The 21,129-nt window shown below is 44.6% G+C and overlaps 1 protein-coding gene across 3 annotated transcripts in view; it reads right to left on the bottom strand.

Annotated features, from left to right (window-relative positions):
• Window positions 1–1,855: 1,855 nt before the first annotated feature.
• The window catches only part of DCLK2 (doublecortin like kinase 2), a 217,033-nt gene continuing 197,759 nt past the window's right edge, over window positions 1,856–21,129 (bottom strand). For 2 of the 3 annotated variants that reach the window (XM_004378832.1, XM_004378831.1), the window contains 6 exons: window positions 17,202–17,335; window positions 16,690–16,767; window positions 10,467–10,563; window positions 9,733–9,813; window positions 8,319–8,435; window positions 1,856–2,074 (listed from right to left, as the gene is read on the bottom strand). In XM_004378832.1, coding sequence (XP_004378889.1) covers window positions 1,856–2,074; window positions 8,319–8,435; window positions 9,733–9,813; window positions 10,467–10,563; window positions 16,690–16,767; window positions 17,202–17,335 — 726 coding nt within the window. Of the gene's footprint in view, window positions 2,075–4,256; window positions 4,339–8,318; window positions 8,436–9,732; window positions 9,814–10,466; window positions 10,564–16,689; window positions 16,768–17,201; window positions 17,336–21,129 lie in introns of those variants that run through there. The other variant, XM_004378833.1, reaches the window with a different exon arrangement.

The following is a 21,129-nucleotide window of genomic DNA, read 5'->3' on the forward strand; positions in this document are numbered from 1 at the left end:
TTAGCAAAGAATATTGAACATGTCATGGACTGCCAAGAAGTACAGCCAGAATGCTCCTTGGAAGCGAAAACGTACTTTGGGCATGTTATCAGGAGGACCAGTCCCTGGAGAAGCACATCATGCTTGGTAAAGTAGTGGGTCAGCAAAAAAGAGGAAGACCCTCAAGGAGATGGACTGACACAGTGGCTACAACAGGCTCAAGCACAGCAATGATTGTGAAGATGGCAAAGGACCAGGCAGTGTTTTGTTCTATTGTGCATACAGTCACTATGAGTCAGAACCAACTCGACAGCACCTAATAACAATTCTTGAGCTTAAGGTCCCTGGGTGGTGCGAACGGTTTGCACTGGGCTACTAACTTAAAGGTTGGTGGTTCAAACCTACCCAGTGGCGTTGTGGAAGAAATCCCTGGTGATTTGCTTCCATAAACATTACAGCCAAGAAAACCCTATGGAGTAGTTCTACTCTGTAATACATGGGGTCACCATAACATGAAGGCCACGGGTGTTCTTGAGCTTCTGTTGCGTGACTTCCTGCACCTGTGATCAATCAAAGCTCGACCAAGACATCTCCACGTTTTCTTCCTAAGCATCACTCTCCCCGTCAGGGCCCCAAAATTTAGCAAACACAGATGATGGCACCTGCTGAAACCAGGGCCAAGGAGGTGTGCTTTGATTACACATCCTTTGCAAAACAGACACAGGAACGTGTGCTCACCCTGATCGTTTTTTTCTCAAGAAGGGAGTTTATTGCAGGTTGGGTACACTTATAGAAGGCAAAATCTAACAATGAGGATGAACTACAGGGCCCATCAGCTTAGACGATGAGCAGGTAAAACAAATACACTGACTATGTACAATTATTAAAAAGAGCAAGGGAGTGGGAAAAAAGGAAAAACTGCCAGCAGCCTTCCCGAAGGTTAATAACAGAGGGTGCCCAGAACATCCTCCCAGCCACAGTCCTGACTGTTCATCAGATGCCTTTCCTTGGTCTGCGTGCGTTCCAGGCCCTGCTCCAGCCAAAAAGCAGCTGATGAACGGCGACACTGGCGGTATCAGGACACCTAGCTTATTCCACCCTGCTAGCGCTGGTTTGCTGAGAAAAAGCCTGCGTGTCCAGGGTGACTCCGCATGCGCCAAGCATTTCATTAAGGAACCCCAAGGATCAGTTCATTAGCATTTCCTAATACATATGTGGGAAGAATCAAGGGAAAATATACAATGTCCAGGGAAGAAGGTGACCTTCTCCTGTGGTCTGTGTTGTCTTCAGTTTGTGACGTTCCATCGGGCCCCTGAAGCACCTCTCAGGTTTGGAGTCAGTGTCTGATGACCGGAATGTCCCCTTAGGTGCTCATTTCTTCATTAGAAAGCCGGTCCCCTCCAACCACCTCAGCACAGGAAGGTGTCGCATCACCTCTCACAAGACACCCACGAAGGGACAAATGCAGTTGCAAGTTCTTTATAAGAAAAAAGGGAGTGCTCCAAGTTTACTTAAGTAAGGGAGAGGGCTTGATTCATCCGAAGTGTTTCTATAAAAATGCATTTAATACTGGATAAAAGCTGCACATTCTCCTGGCAAAGCTGTAAAATGTCCATTACACTGAAACCATGGATGATTGAAAACGAGAGCCACTCCAAATATCTGTCACCAGAGTGGACACCGCATAACACTCCAGGAACTGGAGGGCAGAGCCCAGAGCACCAGACGAGGCCAAGCCCACAGGCAGCCCTGGAGGAGGCCAGCAAACGTACAGACGAGCAGAGAGGAGAGAAAAGGCTCTTTCAGCGAGCAGGTGGGGCGGCGAGGCCCTGGGATGAGGGGGCTTCGGGCATCACAGCGGCTGTGGCCTGCAGGCTCAGTCCCGGTGGCGGCGCCAGGTCCCTGCCCGCTCACAGCCTGGGGCAGCGGGAGGGGAGGGCGGGGTGGGAGACTCGGGACAGTCATGGGGCAGGGCCGCCCCGCGGGACCCCTTGGCTGAGGGAGGAGCTGGAGCGGTCTGCTCTGGCCCGGCTCTGCTGCTGTCTGGACCATGCTTGCTGCAGAAAATCTGCCCCTCCTTATCTAGAGCCGTGTTCTGAGGAGACACCAGCAGAGACAACACGTTACCCCAGCCCAGCTCGGTCCCGGCTACCACGACCAGAGAGCACGACCAGGCATGCACTAACCAGAAACAGAAGAGGAGAAGTAACACGGGCGGCTTCTCTAGAGGAGAAGCAATGGTTTGGGTGGTTCGTCCTGGGCACAGGCTGCAGCAGGCCTCTGCTCCTAACACGACCCCGACCTGTGAAAACCCCGGGCCCTGAGGCAGGGCCTGGGCCCAGGGAACACAGCACTAGGAGCCTGTGCGGCAACTGAGTGAATGCTTCTCTAGCTCGGAGCTGCACCTGAGTTCTGAGTGTTTCTTCCCCAGACTGGGAGCCAAAAAGGATCCTGAGACAATAAGCAAACCTTATGGGGTGATCAGTCTTTGAAGGTTTACTTTTCTAAGGAAAATTCTCAGTCGTGGATTGAAAAGTCACTCACATGTCACATGAGTAAGTAACCCCCTTACAACCCAAGTAGCTGTACAGGCATACAGCCAACAAGTCATATGGTACAATATTAGAAATAATCATTTTTTAAATCCTCCCAGTCTCCTTACCGGCTCCTCTCTTCGGCTGGGGCCTTTTTAGCTTCTCACACCCCCAAGGTTTTTAATCTGCTCAGCTCCTCAGGGAGCGCAGAAACAGTCACAAATATGGCCCTGGATTAGGAGGTGAGTCCTAGTCTTTCCATTTTTTCTCCTTGGACTCAGGGTACTTCTTGCCTGTCCAGTGAAATCCAGCTGCACTGGACTGGGCTTTCCAAACAGAGGAACACCTTTAGCTAAAAGGGGCAAAGACCGGGAGGCATTCTGGAATCTAACTACCCTGGGCAGGGTAGGGGATGTGCTACAGATTTTCTCAGTAAAAATAAAAAGTATGGAGAAAATATGAATAAACAAGGGCTTTCTAAGACAGATTTGTGCCACTGCCCTAAGCACACTTGGTGTCAACTATAAAATGGGGTTCTCCATAGGCCCTTCCAAGGCCAAGCATTAATTTCTAAGGGCAATCCCAATGACCTGGAAAAGAGGTAACTGTGGCAAGGCCAAATCAGAAACTCAGCAGAGCCCTCTGATAAGCTGCCAAAGCTCCCACACCTCAGTGGGAACAACCCCCAGCAGCACTGAGACTGAAGACAGGCTGCCTGCACCGTTTTCTACCACACAGCCTCTTCTGGGTTGGAGGAAACAATGCCGGGGTTATTTCTCCTTTTCTCTTCCTGTTATTAGAAGGTGAATGTATGCAGCAGAACAAAGCGTTGCAGTGCAGTTAGTACATACCATCGCCTTGGACCTAGTCAGAGGGAAGCAATGCAGGCAGCGGGAGAGGCAAGAGAAGGGGGGAGAGAAGCAGGGACAGAAACTAGACTTACTTTAAACAGAAGCAACACTATTGAAACATATTGTCTATTTTAAATTAAAGAAAGAAACCCAAATCATTCCAATTTTTCCCCTGAAAGGAAATATAATCCCCCTCCATTATTCTGGGGAAAAGCAATCCATTTTAATTCACCCTGCCTCAAGGGAGCCCTGGAAGATGCAGAGTTTAACGAGGTTGTTTGTAATTCCCTTTTCTGCCACAAGGTGGCTTCTTCTCGTCACTGGGGCTGGGATGAGCCCGCTGGGGCCGACAGTGGAGCCGTCCTGCAAATTCTGTCCTAAGTATGCTGAGGAAAAGTCATAGAAAATGGAAAAGTAGTCCAAAATCACAGGCCTTTCTTAAACTCAAACCTCCTCTGCAGAGTTTTCTCTCATCCCAAAGGCTGAATGGCTCGACACTGTCTTACTAACAAAAATGCATCTTTGGAAACGTAGCTGGAAAAAGACAGCAAAAGCCTACATAAAGGCACCTGTGTTAATGCTCTCACCCACAGAGAGACGCTTTTTCACCTAAGTGGAAACCAGCATTTAGGAAAACCAGTGGCCTCCTCCTCCTCTGCACTCGCCAGCTTCAGATCTGGGAAGGAAGGCAGTGCGGCAAGCTGAGAATATTAAAATAAATCAAAGTTTTCCAAGGGTGTGCGCGGCTGGCTGCAGAGGATGTCAGTAAGTGCAGGAAAACCCACACCTGTAAGCTACGAGCTGGACGGGTCAGAAATCTGAGACAAGCATGCAGATTTAGGAGGGGCTGAGAATTAGAAGCTGCTCTGATGAAGCACAGCAGGTTTAATACCAGGATTCGCTTCAGGTTTTTCCACAGTCTCAACAGGGTAAAGAGTGAAACTCTGAAGTCTCTCTCAAACTGTCAAATCAAACTGTCAAACAAAATGTAGATAACAGCATCAACTTTCTTTCATCCTTATTTACCATTGGTATGCTATAGTTTTCTGACAAGAGCCTCAGGCACTAACTTGGGTTGCAGGAGGGTGAGGGGAAGAGAACACTAGAGGGTGACACTAAGTAGTAGGGTTCTATAAGTCATACAACAGTTATCTGATGATTCGACCTCGGAGCATTTATATACTAATCCCACTATTATCTGCCAGAAACCATGTAAGCCTCACACACATTTGAATACCAGGGAGAGTAATTTTGTGGTTACTTTTCATATAAAAAACATTTAATTCCAAGGACATCTGACTCCAAGGACAGCAAACACAGACAAATATTAATTGGTGAAGAGGATGATGACAAGGACACAGAAGCATTGCAAGCCTCCCACACACAACCATGCGCAGTCCACGTCCTGAGCTGGGTGAGAATTAGCATCCACATGGAAGCCTTCTCCTTGCCACTGCTTTCGGGAACAAGCCAAAATTCATAGGCAGCCTTGTCGCCACTGAGAACTGGAAAAGCCTTACTGATTTCTCCTGCGGGTACCAAATGGAATCATGCCACTCAGCAGTTCCTCAGAGCTAACAACCAGCAGAGTTGTGTAGGGAGCATGGGGTTAGACGGGGACCCTGCCAACACACTCAAAATGACAACTTAACACACATTTAAACACATAACCTTTTACAGTCACCACTGGAATTCCAAATAATAAAGCATTGCTCATTTACACAAACATCCAGTTAAAGCTAAGAGGGTTTGAAATTTGACTGTTGAACCTTTGGTCAGCCAAGGGAAAAACGGCACTTATAACCCACACAACCGCAGGCTTTGTCTGAGGGAGTCTAAACATCATTATCCAGAACAGAGCCTATATGGATCTTAGGGTGGAAGGACCATGTCATTCCAGGAGAACCTTGGCTAAGAGGTGGGCATGACAGGGCTGGCCACAGGCCTTTGGCTACTGATTCCTCTCAGGTCCCTGAGTAGAAAGGTGCCCCAGGCAATGGCAGTGAGCTCTCCTACACCCTAGGTACAGTCCTGTAAGGTTCTTTTCCTAGAAGACTATGAAGCTTAATTAACACGTAGTTATTAAGTTTTGGTGTGTGTGGTTTCCCTCCAGCTTCTTAAATCTCCCTTCTTTTGCTTTTTATGTTATATGTTAAGTGTATGAGATGTTAATGTATTTATTTTTCTAAATTTTACCAGAGTCTGCCTTAAAATTTAGCACAAGGCAAGGCTGCACACTCCTTATCCTACCAATTAATGTTACATCCCAGAAGTGAATCACTTGAAAATGTTCTCATGCTATTGGTTCAATCTAGATAGTTTTTTTCAAAGTGTTTCAGCTGTAATTCTGTGACAACCCAGCTTTCTCTGGCTTTCAGCCGAATACTGCTAACATGCTAGGGAAAACCACAGCTCAAGAGACCTTCCTGTTACTTTGGCGCAGAGCACCCCCCGAGACCTGCACATGTCACAAGTTCCAGTTTGGAAGTTCAGGCTTTGTCTGGAGGGTGGTGGGGAAGGCTTTCCAGCGGGGAATTAATAAGGGAGGTCCAAGTACATGCAGCCTTCCCTGAGGGAGACAGGACAATGAAAGCCCAGAGGGTGCTGAGAACACGGTGGATGCTCAGTAAACATACCACAGCACTTCAGATTCAAAAGGGGTGTGTGTGGGGGGTGTATATACATGGTATGTGGGGGCCGGGTTTGTGTGTGTGTGTGTGTATGTGTGGGTGTGGGGTGTATATATACATGGTATGTGGGGGCCGGGTGTGTGTGTGTGTATGTGTGGGTGTGGGGTGTGCATATACGTGGTATGTGGGGGCCGGGTGTGTGTGTGTGTATGTGTGGGTGTGGGGTGTGTATATACGTGGTATGTGGGGGCCGGGTGTGTGTGTGTGGGTGTGGGTGTGGGGTGTGCATATGCGTGGTATGTGGGGGCCGAGTGTGTGTGTGTATATGTGTGGGTGTGGGGTGTGCATATATGTGGTATGTGGGGGCCGGGTGTGTGTGTGTGTGTGTGTGTGTGGGGTGTGTATATACGTAGTATGTGGGGGCCGGGTGTGTGTCTGTGTATGTGCGGGTGTGGGGTGTGCATATACGTGGTATGTGGGGGCCGAGTGTGTGTGTGGGTGCGGGGTGTGTATATACATGGTATGTGGGGGCCGGGTGTGTGTGTGTGTGTGTGGGTGTGGGGTGTGCATATACGTGGTATGTGGGGGCCGGGTGTGTGTGTGTGTATGTGCGGGTGTGGGGTGTGTATATACGTGGTATGTGGGGGCCGGGTGTGTGTGTATGTGTGGGTGTGGGGTGTGTATATACGTGGTATGTGGGGGCCGGGTGTGTGTGTGTATGTGCGGGTGTGGGGTGTGCATATACGTGGTATGTGGGGGCTGGGTGTGTGTGTGTATGTGTGGGTGTGGGGTGTGCATATACGTGGTATGTGGGGGCTGGGTGTGTGTGTGTATGTGTGGGTGTGAGGTGTGCATATACGTGGTATGTGGCGGCTGGGGGTGTGTGTGTGTATGTGCGGGTGTGGGGTGTGTATATACGTGGCATGTGGGGGCCGAGTGTGCGTGTGTGTGTATGTGTGGGTGTGGGGTGTGTATTACATGGTATGTAGGGGCCGTGTGTGTGTGAGGGGTGTGTAGGGGTAGGGGGCATAGGGGATGTGGGGGGATGTGGTATGGGGGTGTGTGTATGCATGTGTGATGTGTGTGATCCGTGTGGTGTGCATGGTACGTGTATATGTGGTGTGTGTGTGGAATGTTTGTGTGGTGTGTATGTGGTATGCGTGTGTGTGTGGGGGGTGGTTTCCCTCCAGCTACTATCTGAACACCACATCCCTAGATGACAATGTGCCACGAGAACAAACTACCATTTTTCTCTCCTGTGGGGTATGAAACAGAATTTTTCCCAGAGGGTAAGGGGCTGTTAAGAGTGACACGGCTATGGAGATGGCCCATCACTAACTGTCAGGCTCCAAGCTGTTCCAAGTGGCCTTGTGGGCTGCCCAAGCCCCAGTGTTGTCAGGGTGGTCAAGGTGCTGAGACTCAGGCACCCGCCACCTTGGAAATCTGACTGTGAAGCTGATCCGGTAGCTCAGGTCCTGTGAAGGCACCCCAGCCTGCTCCCTGATTAGCAGTGCGGGCAGAACTGAGATGGGATACGCTCAAAGCTGGCATTATGGCCCGACTCCAGCAAGTGCTCAGGCCTGGACAGCAGTGCAGGGTAGACTGACTCATTTTTGGCTCAATTTCACTTTTTCTGCCCTTATGTTCCCTTTTGCTTCATTTACTTTAATGTTACTTTTCATTTTAATTTGCTGTGTCTATGGATTTAGATAAGCTACCTTAAAAACATTTTGGAAAAAGGAAAGTCTGAAAAAATACAGGGACCACTGTTACTAATTTCTTGTAAAATTTTACCAATCCTGACAACTAACGTTTTTTAATATAGTTCTGCACTTTAAAAAGCCCCCAAACTGTCTTTTACAAAACACTGATATTTTCACTTTTATGAAATGTGTTTAACTTTGGTTGTTCCTTGTCCCAAGTCCTAAACAATAATTCATGGCTTTAAAATCTATTTTGAAGCGTTGAGTTTGCCAGGGAGATCTTTCCTCTTGCCATAAATCCCACCAGGGCTGGGGAATCCTTCCCCAGACAGAGTAGAGACGAGAGCAGAAGCAGCTGCCCTGGAGGCCGAGCTCAGGTGAAGGGACCCCGAGTCATCAGTCGGTACCTGCACAAGCCCACCTCCAGCCCCGGGAGTCAGGCCAGATGAATGCACTTCACGTGGCAGCCAATCTGTGAAGTGAAATGAACCCAGGAAGATGGAAGGTGCCAGCTTCCACGTGAGAGGAGTTCTTGGCTATGGACCCCACAAGGTTCAATGACGGCTCAAGCAGTCAAGGCAGATGATAGCTTTCCACGGCAGACGTGTGCAGTCCACTTACCATGATAACAGAGACCCCGGTAGTGGTGCTGTTCTGTTTGGGGAACGCATTGTTAAAGTGCTGTTTTAGTTTACCTGTTACCTCAGCTTGCATATTATTTTCCTGGGAGGCATCATCCTGTAGGAAAAAAAAGGAAACCAATACAATGATTTTTGATCCTCAAGTTCAAGTTTTCTTTTCCTTAACCATAGTAGCACCCTACCTCCACTGCTTGCTAAATGGGCCCAACTTAGCCACGGGTTAGGGGGACAATGATCTTTTTTATAAATTATAAACTACTATTATTCTGTAGCCGCACAGACTCAGAAAGACCCTGCACCATTCACTCTGCTCTTCAGGTCTGAAGTAGGCCAAGCAGGGAGCACAGGGCTCCAACAGCACAGAGGAGGAAATTCTCCTGGCTTCTAAAACCCTCCCCCAAGGCACACATGTCATATAATTTAGTATAGATCCCTCCTGTGGAAACACCAAAATTAATTATCAGTTTATTATTTTAATCAAGATTCAGTTGTTAGTCTCAGAGCTACATGGTATCTAAGAGCTAAGACACAAGCTCAGGCGAGCAGCGAGCAGGACCCAAACGTCAGGATGTTGTGGGGCAGTGGAGGGGCACCCAGTCCCCCAAGTCAACAGAAGTCCTGGGCTCATAAATTAACTTCACTCTCCTGGAGCCTCCCAGGAATGAGGAAAATGCAAACTCTCACTCAACCCAAACAAACCAGCTGCCGTGGAGTTGACTCCGACTCATGGTACCCCTGTGTGTGTCAGAGTAGAACTGGCTCCACAATGCCTGATTTTTCAGAAGTAGATCAGCAGGCCTTTCTTCCCAGGAGGCATCTCTGGGTGGACTTTCGGTTAGCAGCTGAGTACGTTTTCACCCAGGGACTCCAAAGTCTCACCCAGTCACCACTTAATGAAGTGTGTTTACCCTAAATCCAGAGGTACCACAGAAGCCCAAAGGGAAGTCTATCCCGTCCTCTGCTTAGCTTTGGAAGCACTGTATCTTGGCCTTCCACTGAGCAGCAGGAAGTCCGTGGCCATGTGCCACGAAAACATAGAGCTCAGGGACTGAAACATGCTCATCTCAGAGCCCAGAACTACAGGATATGAGAGCAGAAAGGCTCCTCAAAGAACATCCCAGCCAACCCCTTCATTTTGCAGATAAGGAAACTGAGATGCAGAAAGGGACAGTGACTTGCCCAGGTCACTCAAAAGAGCAGGATCTGAAACTCTGGGGTCCTGCTGTCAGCTGCTTTCTCCCTGGAGCTGCCTTCATGCTACTTGCTCAGTAGGAGAGACAGACACCTTGTCTGCTGTGGAATGTGCAAAACTCAGCAGGTGCTGAACCATGGTGAGGAAGCATGCTGTTGGCCACAGAACGTACATTTACTCGCTAAGAAATGCTGATACTTACTGACACCCAGGGGTGACTCAGGATTTCTCCCGCAGTACACCGAGCTTCAACGTTTACCTGAAGCATATGACTGATTAATTCCTGGAAAGAAAGAAACAGGGAGAAAGAGGGAATCCCAGTATCAATACAGAAATCTGAGTTTGCACCAAGTACTCAAAGAATAGCCAGCACAGCTGCTCAACCATTTCAACTTAAAAAGCTATTATCGCTTAAACTCCTAGTGCTTACTAGGCATTTCTGTAGACACAGCTGCCTGCGCCAGCGGCAGTAGAAAGAAGAGGATGTCTCTCCTGAGTCCACATTAGCCTACTTCCCAATGACCAAGATGGTCTCTTCTAAGACTTCTGGTCATTATCATTGTTCCACCGTATGAAATCACAGTAGTTTTCCTTTTCGTGATTCGGTATGTCTCATTAGTTCATTCCTATATTTTGATGAGTGTCCAATCCATATTTCTTGAATAAATGAGAGAATGAACATGCAGAGCTTAAAGGAGAATGGGAGGATGGTAGAAGCGACCAGGAAGACAGCCAGTCCAACTTTCAGAATTTGGTTAGGAGCTTCAGAGACTATACCATGGGATGAACGTAAAGAAAAACCACACACTGGAAGTCAAGGAACTCCCCTGGAGTTCAATACTGATAGCTGCTACAGCCCCACACAACAGGTACAAAAAGGTGCTTCAGAGACCCCTCAACACAATACAATGCAGAGAAACAGGCTTATACGGGTACCTTTGCTGAGTCCGTGATGTTATCCCAGTAGGGGGCTGGAAACTCCAGCTTCCCAGCCAAGATCTGGTCAAAGAGATCTTCCTGGAGATTATTCTCACTAAGCCAATGACAAAGACATGGAAGATGAGTCAAAGTCACATACAGTTTTTCAACAAAATGCTCATGGGAAGAGAGGGGAGAGGAGTCCAGCCTCTTTGGCTCGGGCATTTCATACCTCAAATGTGTATCTCAACCGCATTTGTGATGGCACATGGCTCCTCTTAGAAAATGAACCACGCACATTCTCATAGGCCTGGGAGTCTGAGAGACATACACTCAAGGAGAAATGGAATCCACAAATAATGTAAACCCTTGCTTCAGAAAAGAATTTCAGCATCTTCCCTCACTTATTCTGTTATGGCAACAACAAGAGTGGAAAAACAGCAAATCTGAGTCAGAGCCCCTTGCCCTTGCCTTTTTCCACTTGTTTTTCAGTGAGACAGCCGAAGATCAGTGAAAGAGTCATCGTATGAAAAGGTCATATGGAGTTCAGAATCTGAATCAAATATTCATGAAATAATGAGCTCACCTTGAACTTGACTTCCATTTAAACCCAGTCTAAGGGAAAGAGCCCATCCGAGGATATCAACTAGAATTGCCCAGGTGGAGGCAAGCGCACCTCACTGCTCACAGGTCAGTATTCCTCCCAACCTGTGCCTAACAGTCCCGCCCTCAAAGGTGCACTTGCACACACAGCTTGTGCCTAATAACTGAATGCTGACTTGACTTTTTGATGGAAGGTGCCATGGAACTGCAAAAACCTGCTGGGAAGGATGTGGCAGCAGAATGTACCTGACCACCCAGAAAATGGCATCTCCACAGCCACAGGGCCACTGGCTGGTGGGTACCTGGATGGCCAGAGAGCAGAACCATTACCTTTCTTAGGCCATCACAAGGCTCCCATGCAGAAACAGAAAACTCGAGGTAGGCTGCTGAGGTCAAGATCAAAACCCAAAAGTGGAATTAAGTATTACCTGGTAAGCGTATAGCATTTCTCTTGGAATTTCCAGCAGAACCCTCTCAACAGCCTGTTGCTCAGGGCGCTCACCTGGGACCCCATGCAGCCTTCAGGACACGGGGCTGGCTACACTGTCAACGCTTTCAAGGGCGCAAGGGCAGGTATGTCATCCCCAGAAACAGACTGTTTACGGCAGCGTTTGGAGACAAATTCCGGGGTCCGGGGGCTGTGTGCTGATGTGGCTGCCTCATTCCTGTTCTATTGAGAAGCGGTTGTGCACTCTGTGAATATTCATGATGTTTAGTCAAGTCCAGCTGAACCCACATCTACAGGTCCATGGAGTCTGGGTCAAGTGGCACATCGAGAAGCACAAGTCAGGCTAGGTACCTAGTTAAGGCAAGAAATCCCCTTGCTCTCCTGAAAAGTGATTTTCTTTGACTGCCCACAAACTATCTCTCCTTAGGCGGCAAAATGTTTTATTTCCTTTTCAATGTTATTTCCCTGCTGATTAAACCTGGCTTAACTCTCCTTCAGAATGAGTAAAGAACACACCTAAGAACACAGTGAGATTTTACAGAAACTCTCAGAAAGCCAGAGAACACCAGGAGACCAAGATTTTAAAAGACTTTAAAAATGACCTATTTCCAGAATGGTTCCCTCCCTATTGTTCCACTCATCTCCCCTGTATTTTTTCTGGAATCTTAAAAAGCTTTGTTAATAAATAGCTAAAAAGCTAGAAACTGTCTGCCACAGTCACATACAGCAGTGGGTTCGTGCTAAAATAGCCAGAGTAAAAAAGCAAAAAACCTGGGAAGTCTCAGCAATTAGAATGGTGCCCTAAAGGATAGATGCTGTGACCTGCAAGGGCCTTGAGAGTTTTCATTATAAGAACATAAGAACAGAAAGCTAAAGATAATTTCTCCTTCTTAGTAGTCAAGTTAAAAAAAAAAAAAGCTACTCTGATGAACTCTATACAGGTTTTATTAACACTTTATACTCTACAGTCTGGCTGAGATGCTTCAAGGTGCTTTGCTATTCTAAAACTATATAGCCCTTGAATCAAGGTGCTGTAAGTCTAAAAATGTCCGTTAAGAAAAGCCTCAAAAACAACAAGAGTTTACACATACTCTCTCTCTTCTCAATGACAAGTTGTCAAAGGTCGGAAAAGGTAACCTGGAAATATTGTAAGCGATTTTGCAAATAATCAAGCGTTTCATTCATGTTCTTTGCTTTTTTAAAAAAAAAAATTTAAAAAATCTCAGTACAGTTATACAAATAATACTTTTTGTCAGTGGCCCTAAGAGTGGACCTGCTTAGGCAAAAACTCAAATTTTGGTTGCCTCTGAAAAATCAGGATCCTTTTCAGCAAAAATGAATCTAATGTTGAAAAAGACCAGGGGGGACACGTGTCGAGCTAACACTAAACCTCAAAAATGTGAAAGAAGAAAGAATGTGAGACGTTACAGCTAAAGAAGCTAACATGTAAACTCCAAGCACTGATTTTACCTAAAACGCCTTGGATTAAAACTGTCTATTGTGGAAAACAAAGAAAACATTTTGGAATATTTGTTTGAAGGACTTTCTGAAGGTACACATTTATGTAGATAATCTTCTTTTATACCGTAATTGTTTAAAGTATCATTTCTGTAATTTTCTATATACATTTTTATGTTATAGTAGGCTACAAAATCTATCCACAATGTTTCTATGCTGTGAAGATGCTTCTGTAGCTAGTAGTTAAGATTATACATTCTTTTCATTACAAGACGATATGAAAAAGGAAAAGCATTTTCTTAAATTTCAGAAGTGAATTACCCAGAGCTCCATGACCAGCTTGTGAATAAAACATGTCAGGACAGCAGCTTTCAGAGTGTCACTTTACTGCTTTTGATTAGCCAGATCCCACAAAGAAATTGTTGTCCACTGGGTGACACTTCATGACAAATACATACTGTTCAACCTGAGTCTCACTTTTGTTAAAAAAGTAAAAAGCAAAGTCAAAGGAGAAAACTCCAGGCTGCACCGACAACTGGAAACACTAGAGGGAGTTGTGAGCATACACTCCTCTAACTGATTCCTGATACCTTTTTTCAACTGATCTCAACTTGGGTTAGTCAAGGAAAGAAACTGCTATAACTGCCCCCAGGACCACCTGCCATCAAGACACATGACCCTTCTACACTTCATTTGTTCCCAAAACTAGCCAGGACACAGTGTGATTGTAAAAATGGTCACAAATTATTCCCCTTCCTCTATATATCTACTTGGAGTCCCTGGGTGATATAAACAGCTTGGCTGCTAACCAAAAGGTTGGTGGTTCGAGTCCACCCAGAGGTGCCTTGGAAGAAAGTTCTGATGATCTCCTTCCGAAAGACCAGACAATGAAACCCACGTGGAGCACAGTTCTACTCTGAAAGACATGGGGTCGCCACAATTAGGAACTGACTCGGTCAACTTTTTTTTTTTTAAATATATGTACTTAATGAATCTTTTACCACATTTACTCTAGGCTTAGCTATTTGACTTGAGTTGACGATGGGAAGTGAGCAAATCTGATGGAAGCAGAGACTTGGAAAGTGCTTGTGCAGTGGGCCTTGCCCTCTCTCTGGCTGCTTTTAGGAATTCTACATCCACCATCATATGAACAAGCCCAGGCGAGCTCAGTGGATGATGACAGGCACATGGCCAAGTCATCTCTGTTGTTCCAACCGACATACAGCCAACTGTCAGACATCTGAGTGAGGCCATCCTAGACCATCAAGCCCCAGGTGAGCCAGCAAGATCAGAAGAATGCCTAACCGATCCAAAGAGTTGATTTATGCCCCTAACTTTTGGGGTAGTTTGTTACTCAGCAAAAGCTAACTGCAACCCACTGAGGCAATGACGTAGGAAAACCATGGTGTTCACAGTCAGATGGAAAGAGCTTTCAACCTACAGAATCCCGTGACACTATGAGGTCCGACTTAAATGCTACATCTTTCATTCAACCTTTTGTGATTTTTAGCCCCCAACTAAGGAGCCCTGGTGGCGCAAAGGTTAAGCGCTCCGCTGCTGAATGAAAGATTGGCAGTTCAACCCTACCAGCCATTCTGCGGGAGAAGACCTGGTGATCTGCTCCCAGTAAAGATTACAGCTTAGGAAACCTTATGCGGCAGTTCCACTCTGTCCCGTAGAATCGCTATGAGTCAGAATTGACTTGACAACACACAACAACAGTCCCCAGTTGAGCATGCCCTCAGGCTCAGCTTATTTAATAATGATCAAAAATCTTGTGGTGTCTTTATACCATAAAAAATAAAAAAACCAAACCTGTTGCTGTCATTTCTGACTCACAGCAACCCTACAGGACAGAGCAGAACTGCCCCACTGGGTTTCCAAGGAGCAGCTGGTGGATTCAAACTGCCAACTTTTTGGTTAGTAGCTGAGCTCTTAACCACTACGCCACCAGGGCTCCCTTTACCCCATAAGGTTCGCAAAGATAGAGACTGACTTCTTTGCATGACTCTTGTGCTTACTATATAATGTCAATAAAATTTTGTTCAACTCACTAAAGAAAACAGAGTTTTAAAAGATGAACCTATTTTGCACTTACTGACCCTTACCCATTATTAGACTGTAAACGCCATGAGCTCAGGGATCAGGCTTTGTTCGCCACTGTATTCCCAGCACCTAGCATAGTGCCCGGCACATAAGAGCTACTCAATAAATAGCTGTAAAATGAACAAAGGAAGGGCTTTAAAAGGAAAAGAGAGCCCAAGAAAAATCAGAAGGAAACCAAGCCTGCAGCATTAGATGAGATTCTGATTCAATATAATTTGTTCCAAAAAAGTTGATAAAATGGATCAAAATGGCTGGGTCAACAGTGCTCTGATCCCTCCATCAAACACCCTAGCCCCCGCCAGCAGCCACCTCTACTCCCACCAGGTGAAGTGCATGGTTACCAAGAGTCAGTCTGTGTGTTCCCACGGCTGTTTATGCCAGACATATTTATAATTCTACTTCTTAATTAAATATTTGAACTGATGCATTTAAAAAGAACGAGTTCCTGTTCCTAGGAGAACTCAGTTGAATGTTTTGGAAAGATTATATGAAAGTCTGAGTTGTTTAAAAAACAGCTGTCTAATTAAGTAGGAGAGACATCTGTCAAGAATTGGGGAGAGGTTCATGAGAAAAGATTCCAATTGCTTCTTGATTCTGACCCTATAGGACAGAGTGGAACTGCCCCATAGGGTTTCCAAGGAGCACCTAGTGGATTTGAACTGCCGACCTTTTGGTTAGCAGCTGTAGCCCTTAACCACTGCACCAATTGCTTCATAAGGAGCTTTAAGTCCTCATTCTACTTTAAAAAGACTGAGGTTAGAAACTGTAGATAGCATTGATGTGTTTTATGAAAGAAAGACCACAAGGAACTCAGAGGGCCATACACAAAGCAAAGGTCTTGACTTCACATCAAAAGTTTGTCCAATCAATAGAGATTAATAGGTTTTAAGATACAAAGTGAAAGGTTATCCATATGAGGGATATTATTCAGCCATAAACAGAAGTAAGTTCTGATATGCGCTACACGAACAAACCTTGAAAACATTCACGAAATTTAAGTCAGACACAAAAGGACGAACTCTGTATGGCCTAACTTACAGGAAATACTTAGAATAGGCAAATGCATGGAGAAAAAAATGGATTAGCGGTTACCAGGTGCTGGAGGAGAGGAAAACGGGCAGTCGTTACTTAAGGGGTGCTGAGTTTCTGTTTACGGGAATGAAAAACATTTGAAAGTGGACAGTGGTGATGGTAGCACAACATGATGAATATAATTAATGTCACTGAATCGTACACTTAAAAATGGTTAAAACAGTAAATGTTTTGTTATACATATTACCACAATAAACAAAAAGTGAAAGGTATGTTTCTACAGCAAAACCTGTGAAAGCCGGAACCCGTGTAAGGCAGAAACCTGTCAGAAAGGAAAACTCGAAATATTTTTCACTAATAGAGGGCAACAGAAGAGGGGTAAGACTGCACCCTGTCAAAAGCAGAAAACTTTCAAGATCCAGAAAAACAAGGCAGTCTCGTGAAGTTCTGGCTCTCACAGGTTTTACTGTGTAATTTTTAACTAAATTTTCAGTTACCAACCAGTTTCAAGTTGTGATTGCCAGGAGTAGTGTCTGTTTCCAGATCAAAGGGAGATAATCTACAATCCGATACTGCCTCTCAAAGGGCACTGACCTTCGGAATGGTGGGAATCCACACAGCAGTATGTAGGTGATCACGCCTGCTGCCCAAATGTCCACCTTCAGGCCATAGCTAAGAAAACAAAGCGGGTGGGGAGGAGGAGAAACAACCATATTACTCACCTACCACTCCCAGGAACCCTTCGTGTCACTAGACTACTGCCTTCGTTTGTCACGAGACAGGGTCTTTTCAGTGCAAACTGCTGATTTCACGTACAGGAATTAACTGCCCTTTGGTCAAAGGGACCCACCTTTCTCCCAGCCTAATCACAGTCTTGGTGACTGTCACCATATTCCCAAAGTTGGTCTTGGGAAAACAGTCCTAGCCTAGGGCTCTTGGCCATAAAAGCACAAACTCTAGTTCCTGAGGTCAAAGCCATCCTGCAGATAACTGTCTCTCCCTCCTCCTCCACCTTCACTGGAGGCATGTGAATACACAAGTAGCAACAAAACTACACCTTTCCCAATAAAAATTCAATCACTAACCAACCCCACCAGGAGTCTTACCCAGTTTCAGCAATGATTTCTGGAGCCACGTAAGTTGGTGTGCCACAGACTGTGTACAAAGGTCCTTCTACCACAGTAGCCAGCCCAAAGTCTCCCAATTTCAAAGACTTGGTTCCATCAGGATATTCACACACCTGGAACAGAAACGAGCTGATAATCAGAAGTAGCTCCCCCAACTCCCCGCAATGATTACAACACAGCCTTTGCAATTGGGCTGAAAGGCACAGATGTAATTATGAGTAAACACAAAAGAAATCTCTTTTCTTATGCTATTAACGCCATAATTTATCTCTGTGCTTTAAAGCTCTAATTTTTTCTCTTCAGAGATCTTGCATGATTGTGTGAAATTTGAAAAAGACAGTTATTTTCCATCTCTGCAGAAAATTCCTTACTTAGGGGTACAATGAAAACGCTTGAATGCATACACAGTAGTTAAGTGTGTAGGTGACTCATGCGTGAGGTGGCCTGAAAGCTGCTGCTAAGCCTGGGGATGGGGAAACTGGTCTTTGTTGATGGTTACTGTGAGGTACCTGAGAGTCTAGGAAATGGTGCTTCTTAAGAGTCCACCAAAGCACTGGGTGTTCTCCAGGAGACTTGCTTGTTTAATTTAGGAAAGAAAATTAGGGATGTGGGTAGGGGTTTGTTCTATGGACAGTCAATGATGAAATATAAATATCACACAGGGAAAAACTTTGGAAAATAAACCTTGGGATCAGATAGCACTGAACTTGAATCCCCTCTACTCATTTTCTGGTTGTGTAACCTTGGAAAATTACTTAACCTTCTGAGGATATCTGTTCATCTGTGAAATGGGGATAATAGTACCTGCCACACGGGGTTGGTGCGAGAATGAAATGAGATGAAGCTTGGAACAGGGCTCAATAAACATTTCTACCCTTTCCTGGAAGGACTGACTGATTAGATAATTATATTCAAAAATGCTGATGAAGATGTGAATGTTTATGCTTAAAACACCCTTTCTAGAAAGCATTTCAGCAATATGTATCACGTTTCTTAAGATTGTTTATAACCTTCTACCCAGTAAGTATACTTCTTAGGGGACTGAGAGGGACCCAAAGGTTATACACAAGCATGCCTATGTCTCAGAAATTATCTACGATTCTCTAAAAACTGGAAGCAGTGTAAATGACTGACAGGGTTGTTGTTAGTTGCCGTCGAGTCGATTCCAACTCATGGCGACCCCGTGTGTGCAGAGTAGAACTGCTCCATGGGGTTTTCAAGGCTGTGACCTTTTGGAAGCAGACAGCCTGTCTTCTAACATGCCTCTGCATGAGTCTGAACCGCCAACAGGCTAGTAGTCCAGCCCTTAACCCTCTGCGCCACCCAGGAACCCCTGGCTAACAGAGTAATGACTTAATAAATCACAGGACATTCCTATAGTGAAACATTATACAGTCATTAATAATCACTTTCAAAGTAAAAATGAATCATATGGGAAATATTCACTAATTGCATAAAATAAAAAGGAATATTCAAATTATATATACAGTATAATACACCAAAATGTTAACCAGTTTATGTCTAGATGGTAGCATTAAGGATTATTTTAACTGTCTTCATTATACTTGTCAATAGTTTCCAAAATGTTTACCAATATTGCTTCCATAACTAAGAATTAATTTTATATATAAGTAAACTTTCCTTATGGGAGAAAAGTCTGAAAGTTACATTCTAAATGAAAGCAGACGAGCACATATGAGAGCATTATTTATATTTGACTAAGTAAGATTGACCTATTTGTCTCTTGGGTGTCCATGTTGAAAGCACTGAATTTCAGAAAGAAAAAAAAAATAACTGCAGAGACCTAATCTATACTCATGTAATGTCTTTCTCTATTTTAAACTATGTAGTTTGCTTTTCCTTATATTCTACTATGAACTGAGCCAGGTTTTCATCTCAACCACTACCTTGTAAAGGAGGAGAAATATTTAAGAAATGATGTTTTTCAAGATAAGCATTGTTAACAACGCCATCCATTAGTCAGATACTTAATGAAGGAGAGAAATTTATATAATCATCAATAAAAACACCAAGAACCTTAGGGGTCCCCCTGCCAATGATGTCCAATCTTTACAGGTATTTTGAAAGGATGATACTAAAATTGTTTTCCTCACCTTTGATAACCTCATCAGTTTGGTAAGAATATTTTTCACCTTCATATTTTAATAACTTTGTCTATTTTTATGTACTAAATATACATACCCAATATACATCTTTATGACTTCTAAGTACCTATAGGAGTAATGGTGAAAATTTTGAGTCCCTCACAGACATTTATAACTCTGAGTCAGCCCACAACTGAGCAGAAATATTTAGCCTCAAGCAACAGAGCCCAGGTTCCAACTTATGCCACAGTCTTAGGATGACTTTCCATCCATTATGTTTAATGTAAACATTAATGAGAACAATCTGATATACCAAATTACAGTCAGAATTTATGATGCATTTACCAAAACCCAGACTGTAGAAAAAAACACCCTAAGTAATTGCGATGATAAGAACATTATAAGCAACATTTTCTAAATGTCTGTATCCATGAGAGTAAAAAAAACACAAGTTTTATTAAAGCCATTGTTATTTTGTTTTTACAACTTAAAAATACACTTATTAGGTACTTTTTTGAAAAATAGTGTTTGTTTTAAACATTCAATTTAGAGATGCCTAGGGCTACTTGGTGGTGGTTGTCAGAAACTCAGGAGTCCCAGAAGCCCCATTTTTCACAACTGCTATAAGAAACTCAGAGTAGATGCAGGAGCATAAATACAAAGGGAAAGAACAGTCTGTAATCACTGAATGACGTCTCGGCGAGTCGTGCTCCTTGGCTAAACATCAAAAGGGAAGTGTCATAAGGGGCAGACAAGCCAGAAATCATAACATTTTATCTGATTCATTTCCCCCCAGTGCTAGCCATAGAGGCAAATATGTGAAAGATAATATGAGCAAACTTCAAATCTTAGCTGCAGATTCTCTTCAAAAGAGAAATGAATATATGTGTATATATACATACACCAAAACCAAGCCAAACCCATTGCCATTGAGTCAATTGCGACTCATAGTGACCCTACAGGACAGAGTAGAACTGCCCCATAGGGTTTCCAAGGCTTTAATCTTTATGGAAGCAGACTGCCACATCTTTCTCCCACAGAGCAGCTGGTGAGTTCGAATTGCCGACCTTTCAGTTAGCAGCTGAGTGCTTAACCACTGCATCACCAGGGGTCCTCATATTTATCTATAGATATATACATAATATAAATTTCACATACACATACACACACATCAATCATTGCTTTAAGAGACTAATTTTAGTTTAAAAAAAAAAAAACCAACCCGTTGCTGTCAGGTTGATTCTGACTCAGAGCGACCCTATAGGACACAGCAGAACTACCCCATAGGATTTCCAAGGAGTGGCTGGTGGACTCGAATTAGGTGACCCTTTGGTTAGCAGCCGTAGCTCTTAGTAAAGAGGTATATAAATGAAGAGGAACTCCAAAGGCCTTCTGGCATAGAGTTCTGTTCTCCCCAGTAAGTGACATTCTCACAGGACTTCAGAGATTTCAATATTCACTCAAACATTATTATCTCACTGGACTTCTATAATCACCCTGTTGGGCAAACAGGAAAAGAACTGCTATCTCCATTTACAGATGTAGAAACCGAGGCACAGAGAACTCAAGTCACTAGTAAGTGGCCAAGGTGGGATTCCAACCAAGACCATTTCTTGTACTACACCATTCTGCAACAGATTCTGTATCTGGAAAAAAAAAAAAATCAGGTAGACTTATCAGAATGAACACTGACTGTGACCTGCACTTGCATACAGGTTTTGAGTGAATCTGAACATCACAGCTACAAGAACGCCAGTCCTGTAGTGTTCAAAAATGCCCCACCACAGGTGGAGAGATGCTTC

Source organism: Trichechus manatus, unplaced genomic scaffold, assembly GCF_000243295.1.
Source record: "Trichechus manatus latirostris isolate Lorelei unplaced genomic scaffold, TriManLat1.0 scaffold00059, whole genome shotgun sequence".
Lineage (NCBI taxonomy): Eukaryota > Metazoa > Chordata > Mammalia > Sirenia > Trichechidae > Trichechus > Trichechus manatus.